Source organism: Lutra lutra, chromosome 6 (genome assembly GCF_902655055.1).
Source record: "Lutra lutra chromosome 6, mLutLut1.2, whole genome shotgun sequence".
NCBI lineage: Eukaryota > Metazoa > Chordata > Mammalia > Carnivora > Mustelidae > Lutra > Lutra lutra.
This window is the reverse complement of record NC_062283.1, coordinates 37,166,812-37,185,911: the sequence shown is the minus strand read 5'-3', so window position 1 is coordinate 37,185,911 and position 19,100 is coordinate 37,166,812. Positions and strand designations below refer to the sequence as shown.

At 40.4% G+C, this 19,100-nt stretch overlaps 1 protein-coding gene and 1 pseudogene across 3 annotated transcripts; one reads left to right on the top strand and one right to left on the bottom strand.

The window, feature by feature from the left end:
• Window positions 1-4,213: 4,213 nt before the first annotated feature.
• Window positions 4,214-11,831, bottom strand: OOEP (oocyte expressed protein). 3 transcript variants are annotated; one of them, XM_047735262.1, is made up of 3 exons: window positions 11,576-11,831; window positions 11,180-11,359; window positions 4,214-5,469 (listed from the first exon to the last, which is right to left on the bottom strand). In XM_047735262.1, exons 1-3 carry the CDS (start codon window positions 11,763-11,765, stop codon window positions 5,432-5,434), a joined length of 408 nt encoding a protein of 135 aa, XP_047591218.1. In that variant the 5' UTR covers window positions 11,766-11,831; the 3' UTR covers window positions 4,214-5,431. The 3 variants fall into 3 exon arrangements, with proteins under 3 accessions (XP_047591218.1, XP_047591217.1, XP_047591219.1); XM_047735261.1 differs by lacking the exon at window positions 4,214-5,469 and adding an exon at window positions 9,843-10,824; XM_047735263.1 differs by lacking the exon at window positions 4,214-5,469 and adding an exon at window positions 10,868-10,932.
• LOC125103316 (protein FAM32A-like) lies at window positions 6,497-6,821 on the top strand (annotated as a pseudogene).
• Window positions 11,832-19,100: the final 7,269 nt, after the last annotated feature.

Sequence of the window (19,100 nt, the reverse complement as noted above, 5' to 3'; positions counted from 1 at the left end):
TCTATTATTTAATCCAGAAGGGGAATATCAGAGTAAATAAAAACCAATGTTCAAATTAAAAAAAAAAAAGACAACTAGGGTGCCTGGGTGGCTCAGTAGGTTAAAGCCTCTGCCTTTGGCTCAGGTCATGATCCCAGGGTCCTGGGATCAAGCCCCACATCGGGCTCTCTGCTCAGCAGAGAGCCTGCTTTCTCCTCTCTCTCTACCTGCCTCTCTGCCTACTTGTGATCTCTGTCTGTCAAATAAATAAAATCTTTTTTAAAAAAAGATTTTATTTGATAGGGAGAGAGAGTGAGAGCACAAGGGCGGGGGGAGTGGAGGCAGAGGAAAAGAGAAGGAGAGGAGAAGCAGATTCCCGGCCCCATGTGAGACTTGATACCACTACCCTGAGATCATGACCTAAGCCAAAGGCAGTCACTTAACCGACTGAGTCACCCAGGTGCCCCTATGTTGGAATATTTCTATGGAAATCTTCCTAGAAATGGAATTGCTGGGTTAAAGAATGAACACCTTTAAAACTGTGGCTCATTCGGTTAAGTGTCTGATCTCAGACCCGGTCTTGATCTTGATCTTATTTATTTATGAATAAAATGGTTATATTGCCAAAATGCCCTACAAAATGGCCATATGTATTTATTTTCCCATTATAAGATATTGGAAGTTAATTTCACTAAACTTACTCAAATTCTATTTCATGTCCACATCAATCACTTTTCTATTTTTTTCAATACCTATCCCACTGTTTAAACTATATAGCTTTATAGAATGTTTTAATATTTGAAAGGCCAAGCTTACTCTCACTGTTCAATTTGCAGTCTTGGTCATTTGTTTTCCAGATGAAGCTAGTTATTTATTTTTTAATTCCAGTTAATATATAGTGCAATGTTGGTTTTAGGAGAATTCAGTGATTTATTACTTATATACAACATCCGGTGCTCATCACAAGTGCCCTCCTTAATACCCATCATCCATCCAGCCAATTCCCCATCCCCACCACCTCCCTCTAGCAACCCTTAGTTTGTTCTCTATCATTAAGAGTCTTTTATGGTTTGCTTCCCTCTCTCTTTTTCCTCCCCGCACATATGTTCATCAGTTTTGTTTCTTAAATTCCACATCAGTGAGATCATAGGTCAGTCAGCCTCTGTACTGACGTTGTCTGCTTAGCATAACACACTCTAATTCCATTCATGTTTCTGCAAATGGCAAGATTCCAATCTGTTTGACGGTTGAGTAATACTCCATTCTGTATATATTCATCTGTCAATGGACATTTGGGCCCTTTCCATATTTTGGCTATTGTTGGTAATGTTGCTATAAACATTGGGGTGCATGCATTCCTTCAAATCTGTATTTTTGTATCCTTTGGGTAAATACCTAGTAGTGCAATTGCAGGATCACAGGGTAATGCTATTTTTAACTTTTTGGGGCACCTCCATACTGTTTTCCAGAGTGGCTACATCAGTTTGCATTCCCACCAACAGTGGAAGAGGGTTTGCCTTTCTCTGCATCCTCACCAATACCTGTTGTTTGTGTGTTGTTAATTTAGCCATTCTCACAGGTATGAGGTGGTATCTCATTGTGGTTTTGATTTGCATTTCCCTGATGATGAGTGATGTTGAGCATCTTTTCATGTGTCTGTTGGCCATCTGGATATTTTCTTTGGAAAACTGCCTATTCATATCTTCTGTCATTTCTTGACTAGATTATGTGTTTTTCAGGTATTGATTTTGAGAACGTCTTTATAAATTTTAGATACTAACCCTTTATCAGAAATGTCATTTGCAAATATCTTCTCCCATTTCATAGGCTGCCTTTTAGTTTTGTTGACTGTTTCCTTCTCTGTGAAGCTTTTCATCCTGAAGTCCCAACAGTTCATTTTTGCTTTTTATCTCCCTAGTCTTTGGCGACATGTTTAGTAAGAAGTTGCTATGGCCAAGGTCAAAGAGGTTGCTGCCTGTATTCTCCTCTGAGATTTTGATGGTTTCCTGTCTCACATTTAGGCCTTTCATTCATTTCAAATTTATTTTTGTGTATGGTGTAAGACAGTGGGGTCCGGTTTCATCTGCATTTTGCTGTCCAGTTTTCCCAACACCATTTGTTGAAGAGACTGTTTTTTTTCCATCGGATGTTCTTTCCTACACATGAAATAACTTAATAAAAAACTTAGAAAATTGGTTGAGGGAAAAGGTGTATACTTCCAAAACACTGGGTTTCTTTTATTAAGGTACACTAGAGTGCTCATTTCATTCCTTTTTTTTTTTTTTTAGATTTTATTTATTTGACAGAGATCACAAGTAGGCAGAGAGGCAAGTAGAGAGAGAGAGAGAGAGAGGAAGGGAAGCAGGCTCCCCGCGGAGCAGAGAGCCCAATTCGGGGCTTGATCCCAGGACCCTAAGATCATGACCTGAGCAGAAGGCAGAGGCTTTAACCTGCTGAGCCACCCAGGCGCCTCTCATTTCATTCTTTAAACTATATGTACATTATATTTGCATGAAAGAGTGTATTTTAGGTGATGAATTAGATGGGAAAACACTCTTTGAAAACTGAGACCCAAGGCAGTCAGTGAAAATGCTGTCAAGGAACAAAAGCAAAACTGCAGAAGTCTGAAAACAATGGCATTTGTTTGTATATTTTGCAGGGGAAACCTACTGAAGGCTAGTAAAGAGATCAGTCTACAATTTTTGAATAGGTTGACTAGAGGTATTGAAGAAAAGAGTTCATTTTTGATAGAATCTGTAGAAACTTTTGAGGCTAGCTGTGGGTCACACATGGTAGCTTATCTCAGGATCTTCCTGCAGCTCTGCTTTAGTTAAGCCGGCTTGGCACTACTTATCAGAATCTCTCAATTTCCCACTTAAAAAAAAAAAAAAAAAGATTTTATTTATTTATTTATTTGACAGAGAGAGAGAGATAACAAGCAGGCAGTCAGAGAAGAGAGGGGAAAGCAGGCTCCCTGAGGGAGCCTGATATGGGCTCGATCCAGAACCCTGGGATCATGACCTGAGTCAAAGGGAGAGGCTTAACTCTCTGAGCCACCCAGGCGCCCCTCAATTTCCCACTTTTGATCAAAACGAGGCTTTTTAAAACATCACTAAGAGTGGGACAAACAAAACATGTGCCTCCTGACTTATCTAGTATTTTTACTAAAAATACATAATCTAGAGCTCACATGAGGTAACATCAAAACAAAAGCAGGATTTATAAGTGAAAGAGAAAACTGAAGATTGTATGAGAGCAGTGAACCCTGCTCACACATTTTGGAGGCAGGATAAACTTGCTGACAGCAAGTAATTTAGCCTGGACACTGTCTTTGAGTGAACTCACTAAAGGTATAAAAGAATACAATTTCAGTTGTTTACGGATTCTCTGGAAAACCTTGAGAATTTACCTGTGGAGCATATGTAACAGGCTGTCTCTGTTATGTCTGCCTATATACTTCCATTAGTAACTTAAACTTAGTTAATACATAACTGCACTATTTACCTCATCAGAATTTTTCACTAGACAGCCAGGAAAAATCTTATTTACAGCCTTCCCAGGTCCTTCTGAAGCACCTATATAATCAGGCTTTAAGAAGAACTCTAATGTTACAGTATCCCCCCCTAAAATAGTGGTTGTGACTCTACACTGGAACTGCATTCATTTTTTAAAATTTTTAAAAAGATTTTTATTTGAGAGCGAACATGAGATTGAGAGTGAGAGCAAGCACACAAGCAGGGGGGAGGGGCAGAGAGAGAGAGGAGAAGCAGACTCCCCACTGAGTAGGAAGCCTGATGTGGGACTCAATCCCAGGACCCTGAGATCATGACCTAAGCCAAAGGCAGGCGCTTAACTGACTGAGCCACCAGGTGCTCCTACATTAGGTTTTTAGATTAATCTGAGAACTGACCACATCTATCAACACTTGGACTTTGCTATCTGAGAAGGTTGTGTCTCTACGTATTCAGTTGTTATTCCTTCCTCCTTCCTTCCTACTCCTCCTTCAAGTGCCACTGATTTTAGGCTTTGTCTTTTTTGTTTTGTTTTGTTTAGTCATAGATATGCCAATTAAAGGAATAAAGTTTCTAATTTTCTCAGAAATAAACTTTCATTAATCTGAAGTAGAATAAATTAGGATTTTTTATAACCCCTAAGGTAACACTAAAAAATTTATTTTTAAAAAGTTATTTAAATGGCATAAAAAGTGTACTTATACAACACAAGATGGAGGGAAAAAAAACCAAAGACATAGGAAACAAATACCAAAATGGCAGACATAAGCCAAATCACATTGATAGTTACATTAAATTGAAGTGGACTAAATCTTTCAATCAAAATTCAGAGATATTCCAACTAGAGAAGCCAGGCTCAAAAGCCTACATTTTATATTATTCTATTTATACCAAACATTCAAAGAAGGCAATTTTGCAGAGACAGAAAGCAGACTGGTTGTCTGAGGTTAGAGACAGTGATAACTGACTACAAATGGGCACAAGGGAATTTTCTGGAGTGAAGGAAATGTTCAAAAACTGCTCTGTGGTGATAATGGTACAACTTATAAATTTACTAAAGAAAACGGAGTTGTTCACTCACAATTTTATAGTATGTAAATTGTGACCAATTAAGCAACTAAATTTTTGAAAATTGAGTGCAATAGCACTAATACCCAAATTCTCCAAAATGAAAATTTTGACAGTTGACAAAGATGTAATTAGAAGTCTCATACATTGCTAGAAGGAATGTAAATTGGTTCAATCACCTTGGCAATTTGAACTTGTGCACATCCTATAATCCAGCAACTCCAAACCTAGATCTATACTCAATAAAAATGCATAGATGCATGCACCAAGTCATGTACAAGAATTTTCAGAGTAGCACTTTCCTTCTAAGCCCAAAAAGGAAACAACCAAAATGTACACTGACAGAATAGAAAACTAAATTATGGTTTACTCAAACAATACTTATAGCATAGATAATCTTACAATAATTCCATTTATATTTAATCAAAATAATAGTTATCCTTGGGGAGGGTACAAATGGAGGCTTCTGGAGTACTGGTAGTTTCTTCTCTGGGTGCTAGCTAAATGAATGTGTTCCCTTTATTTCATTTGATGGATCTTTTCACACTTTGAATGTGTGTGTTTTTGTATGAATGCTATGCATCAATAAAATGTTTACTGAAATAATAGAAAAAATAAAATATTAGAAAAACATTTGGAGTAATGGAAAGCTACTTGAAGGTAACATATGGGCAGTGAAATTTTTGAGTAATTAATACTCTATATCTTACCTTATTTGTTTTTAAATATTGAGCATGTAAGTACATTTTTCATCAGAAAAGTCAATAATGGGATGCCTGGGTGGCTCAAGTGGTTAAATGTCTGCCTTCAGCTCAGGTCATGATCCCAGAGCCCTTGGATGGAATCCCGCCTGCATGCATCTGGCTCCTTGCTCAGTGGGGAGCCTGCTTCTCTCCCCACCTGCTCTTGTCTGAAAAAATAAAATCCAAGAAAGAAAAGAAAAGAAAGGGGGAAAAAAAGGCAAAAAAAGAAAGAAAGAAAAGGGGAGGGAAAGGAAAAGAAAAATTAGTAAATCTGAGACGGTGTTCTGAACAAAAGATTCACAACAGCCATGTTTCAGTTTTGAAAAAGAAAGGAAACTTTATTACAGAAACCTAATAGAAACAGGAGAGGAAAGGAATCTACACAGAGATGAAGCTCATAGTCGGCAATAAGTGAAAATAAGGCAAAGTTACATCAACTTGAGTACTTTTACATCCAGCCTCATCAGCCGGGGAACCCAGTAGAAACAGCCAGGTTGGAGTCCCGATAGAGAGGCCTGGGTGCAGGGTCCTCCCCTCGGGTGAGACTTCCAACTGACCATTCCCATAAGGGCCATTATTATAGGGCAAATCACAGGGTTTGAAATGAAACATTTGTTCGCCTACATGCAGTTTGGAGCAAGGTGCATTTCCACGTTATCATGTTTCTATATTTTCAAGGAACCTGAGCTGTGTATCTGCCTTCCTTCCTGGATTCCATTCTGGGGGGCCAGCCGAGCCTGGAGCAGGAGAGGATGTGAGATAAGATTTGTAGCTCTGGGCATCTGGGTGGCTCAGTTGGTTAAGCAACTGCTTTCAGCTCAGGTCATGATTCTGGAGTCCTGGGATCAAGTCCCACATCGGGTTCCCTGCTCAGTGGGGAGTCTGCTTCTCCCTCTGACCCTCTCTCCTCTCATGCTTTCCCTCTCTCTCTCTCTCTCAAGTAAATAAATAAAATCTTTTTAAAAATTTTTAAAAAATAAAAGATTTGTAGCTCCTGGCATCCAGAACAGAAGGGCCGGTTCTGACATGGAGGCCAGATAATATAGTTTAAACAGTCAGACTCCCAAGGTTATTCACACAGCACGAGTCTCCCAAACAACATTCCTTAGCCTGCCTGTGTATATGCATGTCCAGGTGGTCGGTTATGTGGGACAAATCACAACAACATTTATCCACGCAGAACAGATGGGCATCATGGAAGCATACAAGCAGGTCCAAAAGGAGCCCCTGAAGCTGAAAAGCGTGGCAGAGCTTGGCATGACCAAGCGGAGGAAGAAATAGATGGACAAAGGTAAAATTCCTGGAAACAATGGGAATGAGCAAAAGGGATGAATGAAAAGGAGAAGCAGCACAGTCTGGACAAGCAGACCCACCTTCAGGCAGCCTTTGAGAAGATGCAGGAGAAGCAGCAAATGGAAAGGATCCTGAAGCATCCAAAACCCACAATCAGAGAGTGGAAGACTTCACCTGACCCCTGGACACTCTCATGGAGCACCCCGACATTCCCAAAATCAGCTGAAAGAAGCTGCCTCCCCATCCAGGGTATCACGGGGAAGTGGAAGGGGTTATGTTTGTGCCTTTGGTATTTTCTGCTGAGACAGTGCTTTCCAAAGCAGTGTGCCCTCTTTCTGGAACTGATTAAAATAAGATGGTCCTTCTGCTCTATTTTGGTTTCTGGATAGCACATAGAAGACAAAGCTTTTTAGTTTGGACTAGAAATTCTTTAAAGTTTATCCAAAGATTAAGGTTATTTCTGTATGTCATAGAAAAGTGTTTTTACTCCCAAATTGCATCTACCTCTGACAGCCAGCCAGCTAACTTTCCCTGGATGAAATGGACTCCAGAGGATCAGAAACTAATGCCAGCATGGCCTGCAACTTGCGAATCCCCATAGGCCCCTGAGGGAGCTATCCTTCCAAGTTCCCTCTAGCTTGGGGCTTATGTTGTTCTTTCCAGGGTGGAGGGAAGCTACCTGTACCTTCATGGCCTTCAGAATGCCTTCTCAGCTACCTAATTTGTGAGACAATACAGCCTGGGAGGCAGAACAACTGCAAAGGTAAGGATGGAATGTAAGCTTTGTTCCATGTCTGAGGCTGTGGCCCACATGCGGCTTTTCCCCCAGGGTCCTTCATTCCAGATATGTCCAGAGGGTGTTCCCACGGATCAAGCACAGCAATCTTTGTAATGGAACCCAGACACAGCCTGCCTCACTTCCCTCAATCCTAGAGTCCAAGCAGCACTTGTATTTGTTCAGAGTTGGCACATAACATGTAGCCTGCTTGGCATTTCTGGCCTAAGGCACCTCAGGGGTGATAGGACCAGGGCAGAGCCCCAGAACAGACAGACACGGGTACAGTCAAAGGGGAGGACCCAGGTACTGGTGCTGGAGAGCCATGATCTTTGAGAACCTACAGGATGAGGAACAAATTGCATATATTAGCGGGGAAAAGTTTCTGTGATATAGTGAAAGAATAACAAAGTCAAGAGACAAAAGCCAAGTGTTGGGTTTGAGGCTGTCACATGTAAACAGAATAAAGCAAAAAACAGTTATTTAAAAAAAGGAAAGTCGGGGCGCCTGTGTGGCTCAGTGGGTTAAGCCTCTGCCTTCGGCTCAGGTCATGATCCCAGAATCGTGGGATCGAGCCCCACATCAGGCTCTCTGCTCTGCAGGGAGCCTGCTCCCCCCCCCCACCTCTCTCCGCCTGCCTCTCTGCCTGCTTGTGATCCCTCTCTCTCTCTCTCTGTCAAATAAATAAATAAAATCTTTAAAAAAAAAAAAAAAGGAAAGTCAATAATGCTATTTTTATCTTGGATGTAGGACTAATAAATAGCTTTATTCTAGTGACTTGTTACAACAAAAAGTCTTGTGCCTCAATAGAATACTGTTCATTCTTTACAGTTAAGAGGTTTATTCCAATTCCTCTTAAAAAGAAATAAAACTATGAGAAATGAGTCTGAATTTGGGTGTGGAGAAAAATAAGCCAGTGGGAAAGTATAAAGGGTTTGGATCCTGAAATCAATGTTTTGGTTCAAATCTCACCCATTCATCCCCACATCTCACCTCTGTGACCTTAGCAAGCTCATCATGTCCTATCTTGATGCTTGGCACAGGGCCTGGTATATGATACAAACTGATAACTAGCTACCATTCCCCTCAAATTCTGAAAAGTAGAATGACAGCGCTACTCTTTTTTTTTTTTTTTAAGAAGTTATGAAAGGGGACACCTGAGTGGTTCAGTTGGTTAAGCATCTGCCTTTGGCTCAGGTCATGATCTCAAGGTCCTGGGAGCAAGTCCTGCATTGGGCTCCCTGCTCAGTAGGCAGCCTGCTTCTCCTTCTGCCTGCTGCTCCCCCTGCTTGTGTGTTCACTCTCTCTCTCTGACAAATAAATAAATAAAACCTTTTTTTAAAAAGTTATGTAGGTAGTTAAAATGTTGTATCAGCACATAGTGAAACAGAACACGGAAAAACTATACTAAATGTTTGAGTTTGCTAGGGCTGCCATACAAAGTAACAGACTGGGAGGCTGACACAAAGAGATTTATTTTCTCAAAGATCTGGAGGCTGAAAGTTCAAAATCAAGGTCAGCAGGGTTGATTTCTTCCAAGGCCTCTCTCCTTAGCTGGCAGATGGCTGCCATCCTGTTGTCTCATCACATGGTCTTCTCTATGTACTCACCTATCTGTGTACATATTTCTTCTACCCATAAATACCCCAGTCATATTCAAGAAGGGCCCATCCTTAGGACTTCATTTCTTTTAATTATCTCTTTAAAGGCCTCTCCAAATACAGTCATATTCTGAGGTACTAGGGGCTAGGGTTTCAACATGTTACTTCAAATAAAGGATGAAAATATGTAGGATCACTTAGTAATTTAATTCTGGATAATTTTTAGAATTAGAATGTTCTAAGCATAACAGTAAAACAATGTTCAATGGCTTTGTGGATTTCCCACTAGAAATAACATGTAGGAATATTTTTATCAAATTTCTGCACGAGGAGAAAAAGCAAGAGTACCTAAACCTAAAATTAATGGGTTGGGAGAAGAGGAAATCACACAGAAAACAATAATTAGTTTAATTGCATACGGTGAAAATTTTTCATATGCAAAATTTTGAGAAGGAAAGGGGTAGAAAATACCGGTTATAATGGACTATTATTTGTTACAAAAGCTTGTATGGATAATAAAATCCACATCCTCAGAGTTTAAAGAATATAGGAGTGAATAAAGAAAAATGTGGAAGCATTTTATAAAAAAGTGAAGCAAAGTAGGAAAACGTTCAATATTACTTATAATCAAAGCAGCACATTTTAAAAGACTTGTGCAAGGCACCTGGGTGGCTCAGTCGGTTAAGCCTCCTACTCTTGATTTCGGGTCGTTATATCAGGGTAGTGGGATCCAGCCCCACATCTGAGCAGTTCTAGTCTGCTTGGGATTCATTCTCTCACCCTCTGCAGCACCCCCCCACTTCTGCAGAGCTCTAAATAAATAAATAAGTAAAATCTTTAAAATTAAAAGACTTGTTTGTGTGTGTTTAAATCCCTGTAAACAGCTAGAATCCATCATGCATAAGGATGAAGAAACTTCATGCGTTAAATCCCTTCCAACTCTGTGCTGAAGCCACAGAGCTTTTGACAATCTCTCTCCCAAAAATCCGGTTTCCTGAAAGTGGAGGCAGCAAGAGGTTGGGTTGTCTTGCACAAATTGGTCATAGCATGGTAATGGGTAAGGGAGAAACAGCCCAGTTCATGCAGGGCACCTGTGCAGGCCTCAGAAGAAAATGAGACAGCTGGCTTGGTGGCAGGATGCCTTCCAACAACAAGACGCCAAGGACCCTGGCTGTTCTCTGGTGAATCACGACGCTAAAAGAAGAAATAACTGATTGCCTCAGCTTTCATGTTGGAGCACCCACCCGTGCGCAGGGAGGAAGCCTCCACTCCAAGAAGAAAAAGCACACTAGGTGCTATCCAGAGGCCAATCCACCAACTTGAAAGTGAGAGCCTTAGAGGAGAAGCATTGGTATTACCTATGAGCTTATTAGAAATGCAAATTCACGGGCCTGTTCTTGAGGGCCTGACTCTGGCCATAAAATCATAAAAGGGTTAGTAGATTCAAAATGATAGAGACAAAGGAAAAAAACAAAAATAAAGCCACTACCTATCAGCCTATTACCCACCCCACACATCAAGACATGAATGAACAGAATCAATCTTTCATATATTTGCTTAAATTTAAGTGAGCAAAGATCGTTATGTCAATGGACAAAAAGGAAATTCATTTCTTTACTAGAATGGCACTACAAACTCACTTTTGCATCAAAATAAAGCAAGACACAGGGAAAAAAGAATGCTGAGATGTATGGATATGTGCTTCTCTTGAACTTTAGTAGCAGAAGCAGGACCGTTTCTCACAGTGCTCCTGTACTTTTTTTTCATCAATACTTATGCAACAGGATGCTCTGGAGTCTGGGGCTCTGATGCACGTGCCTTCAAGAATTCCTCAAGTTGTTTCATCTTCTCAGCTGAATAAGGAAAAACGCTTTCTGTTCCAGACTACTTCATCATTGAGGGTAGTATAGGGGAGGAGGGGAGGTCCTAGCAGCATCACTTCTCAGGTGGAGGCTCTGAACCTGAGATCTGGAAATAGTGGTGAAACCAGGCTGCATGGGCAGTGACAGGCCTGAATGTATTAGATCTCAGTTTACTTTCCCAGGTTCCCACTTGGGACTCTTCTCACAAAGGGACGCCCAGGGGCTGCACACAGAACACTAGCGTTAGGAAACTGCAAAAAGTTTTGGTAAGGTAGGAAGAAAGCCTGGTCCAGCCAGGTGTTTCACCAGTGGTTCCCTCCACATGCAGGATTTTAGAGACCCTCACCTCGGGCACGAAGTTTCTGGTGCCAGGATGCCAGGCTCAGGAGCACGCTCTTCACCCGATTTTGTACACGGGGCCGTCCGAAGATGGTGATTTCAACTAAGTCCCCAGAGTTAACTATGTCTACCATAAGCAGGACTTGGCTCATCCACTCCATTTCTGGAATTACCGCTCGGTCTGGGCCTACAGAGAAAAAGAGAGACTCTGAGGGGAAGCATGGTCCAAGGTGATTAGGAGCTAAATTTGAATGTTGGCCAGAGAAGGGAAGAGCTGGAAGGTGGACATCGTGGCGTCTAAGGTGCTCTGCCAATCCGGCAGAGACTGTTGAGAGTGGCTCTGCGGGGTCCCTCTCCTCAAGGACTGGAGGGGTCATACCACCAGCACCCGGGGTTGGCTCACCAAAGATCGAGTCAGCCAGCCACGCCTCCAGGTAAAACACCAGTGGGTCTCTCAGTTCCTGCACAGGGAACCACCACGGCCGGGTGCGAATCCGCGGTGCTGGAAGTGGTGACCTGAGCAGTCTGTTTAGGGACTGGGCGGGCGTCCATTCGTCCCCCTGGGCCTTAGCAGCACCTGCGTCGTCGACCATGCTAGGTCCAGCAGCCCAAGCAGAGCAAGGGCCAGGAAGCGCCGGCGGAAGTCCAGTGAAGCGAGAAGGCTGTGCCCCCTTTTACGGTTTCCGGCCAGCCCCGCCTCTTCCTGCGGCTCCTCGTCTTGCGTTCCGGGTGAGCCGACCCAATGGACACCGGGAGCCTTTCCTTGGTGGCGCGGGGAGCCAGCTACCCGGGCTTCGTTCCGGATCCTGAACCAGAGTTCATTTGAGTTTCGGCCCGCTCTCAGAGGCTCTCCGTGATCGTTTCCGCCGAGTCAGGTATCGCTTAGCCTCAAAGGTCCCTGCCCCAGCGCACAGCTGATTGACAGCGTGGTCTGAGTGGCGGCCTCCTTGACCTGGACTCACTTCTCCTGCCTGCGTTAAGGTTTCTGCGGTTCCGTCCAGAGGTAGGTAGGTGGGTCCGGCCGAGGGCAGGCTCCTCGAATCTACAGCTTTCGCCCTTCTGCTCCCTGACGTCTCCCCACTCTTCTCCGCTAGGTTACTACTTCAAAACCCTTCAAGCAAGTGTGTCGTGTTTTAAAATATAAACGTCGGAGGTGGTCACTACAGAACACGTAGGGACTATAGACAAGTCCCGTTTATTTCCAACATCCTGAAACAACTAGTGTTGGTGCATATTTCTTCCCAGTGTTCTTAATTTTAGTTAAAAATATAAATTATGAAAGATTTCACACATTCAAAAAGTTATGTAACCAGTATCTATGTAACAACCCCCACCACCGCCCCATTTAACAAGATGTTAACATTTTCCCACGTTTGCCTCACCTCTCTCTTCTTTAAAATAGATAGCGCTTAAAGCATCTTTCCTTTCCCTCCGCACAGGAAATCATTGCCCTGAAGCTGATGTGTATTATCCCATACTTTTTCTAGTGCATTTCTAGAAATCTTGTTTGGTAGTTGTTCTAGAATAGATAGAATATGCTGTGAAAACTTTTGTTCTTACTATTAGCTACGATATGTCTGTTTTAAAAATCCTTTCAATGGAAAATTTTGATCATTTACAAAAGGCTGATAGTATTAATGTCCTGAATTCTCTCATTCACATCAGCTGGGCTTCAAAGATTATCAGATAATCTCTATGAGTGGAGATATTGACTCTGACTTCAGTGGATATTTTTATTTCTTCAATTTAATTTTAAAAATTAATATATGCACATTGTAAAAGAAAAGTTCTCCAGGATATAAAGTAATATATGAAAGTTCTCCCTTTCAGGTATTCTCCCTCACTCTCTTACTAATCTTTTTCCAGTTGTATGTATTGTGAATGTCTTCTTTAAGTTTAAATTTTTTTTTCAGGGGCGCCTGGGTGGCTCATTGGGTTAAGCCGCTGCCTTCGGCTCAGGTCATGATCTCAGGGTCCTGGGATCGAGCCCCGCATCCGGCTCTCTGCTCAGCAGGGAGCCTGCTTCCTCCTCTCTCTCTGCCTGCCTCTCTGCTTACTTGTGATCTCTGTCAAATAAATGAATAAAATCTTTAAAAAAAAAATTTTTTTTCACATTAAGGTGTCTTTTGATAAGTGAAATTTTTAATTTCAATATAGTCAGACTTGTAAGTCTTTCTAGTTAAGTGCATTCTTCCTTAAGAAATCCTTCTCTGAAAAAAAAAAAAAAAAAAGAACTCCTTCTCTGCCCTGAGGTTTAAAGATACTCACTATACTTTTTACTAAGACTGCTAAGTTTTCTAAATATGTAAATCCTTGAACCATCTGGGGTTAATTTTTTTGAACTTGGGCATAAGGGATATAATTTCATCATTTCATAAATTAATAATTTTTTCCTTCAGTCATTCTCTTAAGGATGCATCCGACCTGAAGCCACTTCAAATGATCTTGAAATTTTTCAGGCTCCTACATACAGCATGAATTAGCCACAAGGCTGGTTTGTAGTAATTAATTAGCAATGCTAATTAATTACTTAGGTAGTAATTAGGTTAAGACATACTTGAGAAGGCAAGACCTAGACATGTTCCTTTGCCATTCCCATCTAGATAGCAAAATTTATTTCTGATATAGTTTACTTTGAAGTATAGCCATTAGGGGTCCTAGCTTAATGCAGAAACTCCATATTAAGTTTCCTACATCTAGCAAGCCTTGAGTTTATTTCCTGACCTCATGGCAGCTTCAAATGGAATTTTTGGCATTTAGCAGAATCTGCCAAGAAGAATCACTCTATCTTAATTTAATTTTGACAGGGAGGGGGCATGATTTGAATAGTGCTCCAGCATTTTCTAGCTCTGTGGCTGAGTGCAAGTTATTTAAGCTCTCTACACTCCGTAAAGAAAAAAATACCACCCAGAAGACGTCAGCAGACCACATGATTTCATTTTCTTTGCTTAGCCCTGGAAGAACTAGTCTGAGGACTTTGGCTTCAGACAATAAAGTATGTGAGTGAACTGATTCTCATGAAAAGCTTTGTTCTTCATAACTTCATTTCTTGTCATCTCAACTCTTAAGGAATCTCTGTACAATGAAAAATGTTACAAATAACAACATCAAAATATATATGACAGATAAGAAAAATGGTTAAAATGGAGAAAATAAACTAGTAAAGAGATATTTAACAGATCACAAGCAAGGAGCAATCATGCAGAAAAAGAATATAATAAAACCCTTATAGTTCTGAATATAGGACATTTTCCTAATGTTTAGGAGCATTTACAAACAGTAATTATATACTGGTTCCCTCAGATGGATGGATAGATAGATGGATGGATGGATGGATAGATAAGGAGACTTTATATCACACTACTAAATAATAGTCAAAGTAAGAAACGGAAATCATGACTGATAGCCTGTTTAGAATATAAGAATAATTTACAAGGTCCATTTCAAAAACATTATGGAAAATGTATATTCAGAAAAATCTAGTTTTCAATCCCTTCTTGTTTATCCTGTCTTCTTTCCAATATAGTTAACTATTATCCATTTTTGGATTATCCTTCCATTGCACCAAATGTAGATACAAGTATCTGGGAATTTTTACTTTTACTTCTTTGTAATATTATATGTATTTTATTGTATTCCTTTCCCACCAACTTTTTATTTTGAAAAAAGTATGGGAAATGTATGAGAAAATTGTAAGAATATTAAATTTACATTCTGTACTTTCAGTTTTACCAGTTAACATTTTCTTTCATTTATTTTATCTCTACCTTCATACAGTTTTTCATGAACTGTTTATAAGTTGCAAACATCGTGATACTCTATTCCAAGTATTTCAACATTATCTCCTAAGAACAAAGATATCCTCCTACATACCATATAAAATTCATCCAAAAAAATATAACATTGATTCATACTCTTGTCTAATATATAGTCCAATTTCAATTCCCCAATTTTTCCAATAATGTACTTTATAGCTAATTTTTAAAAATCTACAGTCCAATCAAGGAGCATGCACTGCATTTACTTATATCTCTATTCTCCTTTAATCTAGATTCACTCTCTGTTGTTTAATTTAATCTTTAAGGACACTGACATTTTAAAAGTATTTTAAATTTTGTGTTGTGGAAAATTCTAAACATACAGAAAATGTATCTGGCCATTGTTCACTTATATATTCAGTCTCTAGTTCCCACTTTTGGCCATTCTCTCATTTTTGAGGTGTTGACAAGTTCAGGGAAAATGAGAGATCCAGATCTTCACTTTTTGGAGAGCCTTCTTTTGTCTTCGTAATCAATTATATTGCAAGATCTTGCTGCCTTCTTTGTTCATGGATCATCTTGGAGATCATCTAGTGAGAGTGTGACTGTGTAGAAGCACAGGACTCTGGATAGATGGTGTCAAAAGAAAATTCAGAAAACTTTACATGAGACAAATATTTTGAGTGGGAGACAAACTGTTGGGAAATAGGAAGACTTCCAAACCAAAAGTGACTTGAAGCTCAGTTTATAAAGCATAAATGAAGGCACCTTGTTTTGTGTTGTGATTGGCTCCTAGAAATACATTCCTTTTAGGATAGTAGTACCACGTAAGCTTACCTGTTTGTACCTGATTAGCTAGGAAGCTACAAGGTTATGTTGACATGAAAAAAGCTTAGGTTTTGTTTCAGGTCAGAGTCAGAATTTTAGGGAAATCAGAGTAGCTTTAAGTTTTGGTGACGCGATGATGAGTGTTTGATGTAGAGGTGTATTGAAACTGTGGCCTACTTTAACACATACAGTAGAACAACATGAGGCTATTATGATAAAAACAAGAACAATAGGGCGACTGGGTGGCTCAGTGGGTTAAGCCTCTGCCTTTGGCTCAGGTCATGATCTCAGGGTCTTGGGATGGAGCCCCACCTAGGCCTCTCTGTTCAGCAGGGAGCCTGCTTTGCCCTCTCTGCCTGTTTGTGATCTCTGTCTGTCAAATAAATAAAATCTTTAAAAAAAAAAAAGAACAATTAATAATCCCTGTAAAATACTTTGGAATCAGGAATCTTAACTGTCCCACCCAGGCCAAGAGAATGAATCCTGGAGACCATGAGCTTGTCTGCCTCACTCATGCAAAATTTCATGAAATGACTTTTTGCAATTAGTGGTAACCTGGGGAATGAGGCTGTCAGGAGCTCAGCTCAGCAGGGAGCGAGAACTGAGCGCCCAGGTGTCTGAGTAGCCAGTTAAAGCTACAAGCCAAAAAGTAAAGAGTTAAACCTTTAATCACTTATTGCAGTTGTATAAGTAAGAGACAAAAAGCAGAGGAAGCGCTGCCTCTGTTCCATTTCCCTCACGGAATGTGGTCAGGTCCATAAACCTGGACATAGGTGTCTCACAGTTGAGGGAAAACAAAAAGCTCTGGCGGTTTTATGGATCCTGAGGTGGGTGGGGGCAGAGGAGGAAAGAAAGAAGGAAGGGCTCCGAGTGGGAAAGTAGTAGCTACTGAGTTAGAGTGATGAAAAATTTCTTCATGGTTTCCTCCTCCTTCCTCTCACTTCCCCTTCAACTCCTACAGAAAAAGACCTCTGACCTTGGATAGAGACCTAGGAATGTAAATATTCAAAAGAGCTTGATGGGTCTGGAAGGACCTCGGAGTCCCTGACTGCAACTCCCTGCAGAGACTGCGATGCATTGGCTGCACATTCTCAGAAAGGAATCTTTTATCAGTTGACTTCTTTTGGTGGAATATATTCTCCTCTTCCTGGAAGGTAAATGTGTTGACAGTTCAGACGTCCAAAAATGTTTAAAATTCTCCATCTGTCCATAGTTTGGTTGGGTTATATTCTGAATTTTAAATAATTTTACTTTAAATATTAAGGGAATTCTTTATTGTCTTCTGGCCTCTAACGTTGCTAGAGAACTGAGATGCCATTCTGATTTTCATTCCTTTTTTTAGGACTATCTTTTAGAACAGGTTTAGGTCCACAGCAAAATTGAGCTGTGAGTTCCCATATACCATCTTCCACCTTCACACAACACAGCCTCTCCATGAGCAACATTTTACTCCAGAGTGGTACATTTCTTAACAATCAGTAAACCCACAACGACATATCACCCAAAGTCCATGGTTTACATTAGTGTTCGCTCGTGTACATCCTATGGGTTTTAACAAACATATAATATCCACCATTACAATATTACACAGAATAGGTTCCCATTATTTTTGCATGTAATTTTCTTGTTCTGTCTCTGTCTATAGTGTTTTGGACCTTTTTTTTTTTTTTTTGTCCTTTAGCATTCTGATGAAGTGTAATTTTTTCTGTGTAATTTTCTTTTATCCATTGTGTTTACCAGTCAGTGTGCCTTCAATGTGTCTTCTCTCAGTTCTGGGAAAGTCTTTGAACTATTTTTTTTTAAAGATTTTATTTATTTGAGAGAGAGAAAGAAAGCATGAACAGGCAGAAGAGGGACAAAAATAGACTCCCCACTCAGCATGGAGCGTAGTGCGGGTGGATGCCAGAACCCTGACATCTTAACCTGAGCCAAAGTCAGACACCTAATGGACTGAGCCACCTAGGTGCCCCTTTTTGAACTATTTCTTTGACAGTTTCCTCCTCAACATTTTCTCTCTTATTTTCTGAAATCTCTGTTAATTGCAGCATTCTATAGTGGATCTTCTAAACTCTTCCCATATTTTTCTTATACTTTCCTACTTGATAACTCTCTTTTAGTCTTTGAATATTCCTTTTATAATGTTCTTATTTCATGAATTTAATGACTTTCAGATGATATTAATGCCTTTGCAAGTTTTCTTCTGTTTACTACATTGTTTCTGTTTTCAGATTTCTTTTATCTTTGTCTCTTAAATTAGAGATTTCTTGAAACATTGCTCATTATACATGGCTGTTCCTGTGTAAGAGTCAATTAAAAAAAACCTGATTGACAGCTTTGTGACCAGGGGTTTACTCAAGGGCTTTATTGTAAATTAAACTGTCTCGATAGTTTGTAAACTTTAGCTACAACAAAATCACCTGGAGGGCAAGTTAAAACACACATTACTGCCCCACCACCAACTCCCAATCTACAGAGTGGGGAGCTGTTCCTAAGGATTGCTCATCACTTAGGAAACTCAGTAGGCAAGCCTTTCCTCCTCAGTTTCAGGGTTTTGTGTTTGTGTTTTCTTGAACTAATCAGTTTCACCTGAGAGAAATTATCTACTTTTCTGCCTGGAAGGTGTAACCCTGTGTCACAGGATCGTTTGAGCCAAATAGGGACGGAAGAGTTGTATTAAACTCATTTGCTCTTGCACCTCTTTACCCTTATAGCATCTGTTGGCCCAGAGTGTAGAACCGTTCTGGATCTAGACCAATCTCAAACAGACCTTCAGTCAGTGCCGGGAACAGAATGGTAGGAGGAGGGGCAGTCCTTCTGCCTCTTATATAAACTTTGAATAGTTCTTCTACCCTCATCCTCACTTTGAGAGGTACTTTGTGCCTCTCATTTCTGAGGCAGACTGAGATTCTACAGAAAGAAACACAGCCTTTTTCAAGGCTTAGTTTATGGCTTTCTCTTAACCAAATACCACACTTTGATCTGCTTTCTAACTTCCAGTAAATTTTTTTTTTGCTTCCTTCATCCTGCCCATTCTTTATATTCTTATGCATTTATGTCTTTTAATAATCTATTTACTGTCATTTTAGAGCGATTTTGGCAGAGTGCATGATGAATGCTGTGTGTTTCAATCTGTCATTATTTTAGGTCTTTCATGATTAGTATTTTTAATCTTCCTTCATCTTTTTTTTTTTTTTAAGAGAGAGAATCTTAAGTAGGCTCCATGCCCCCCACGAGGCCTGACTCAGGACTCAGTCTCACATCCCTGAGATCATGACCTGAGCCAAAATGAAGACTCAGACGCTTAACCAACTGAGCCACCGAGGTGCTGCATAAACTTCCCTC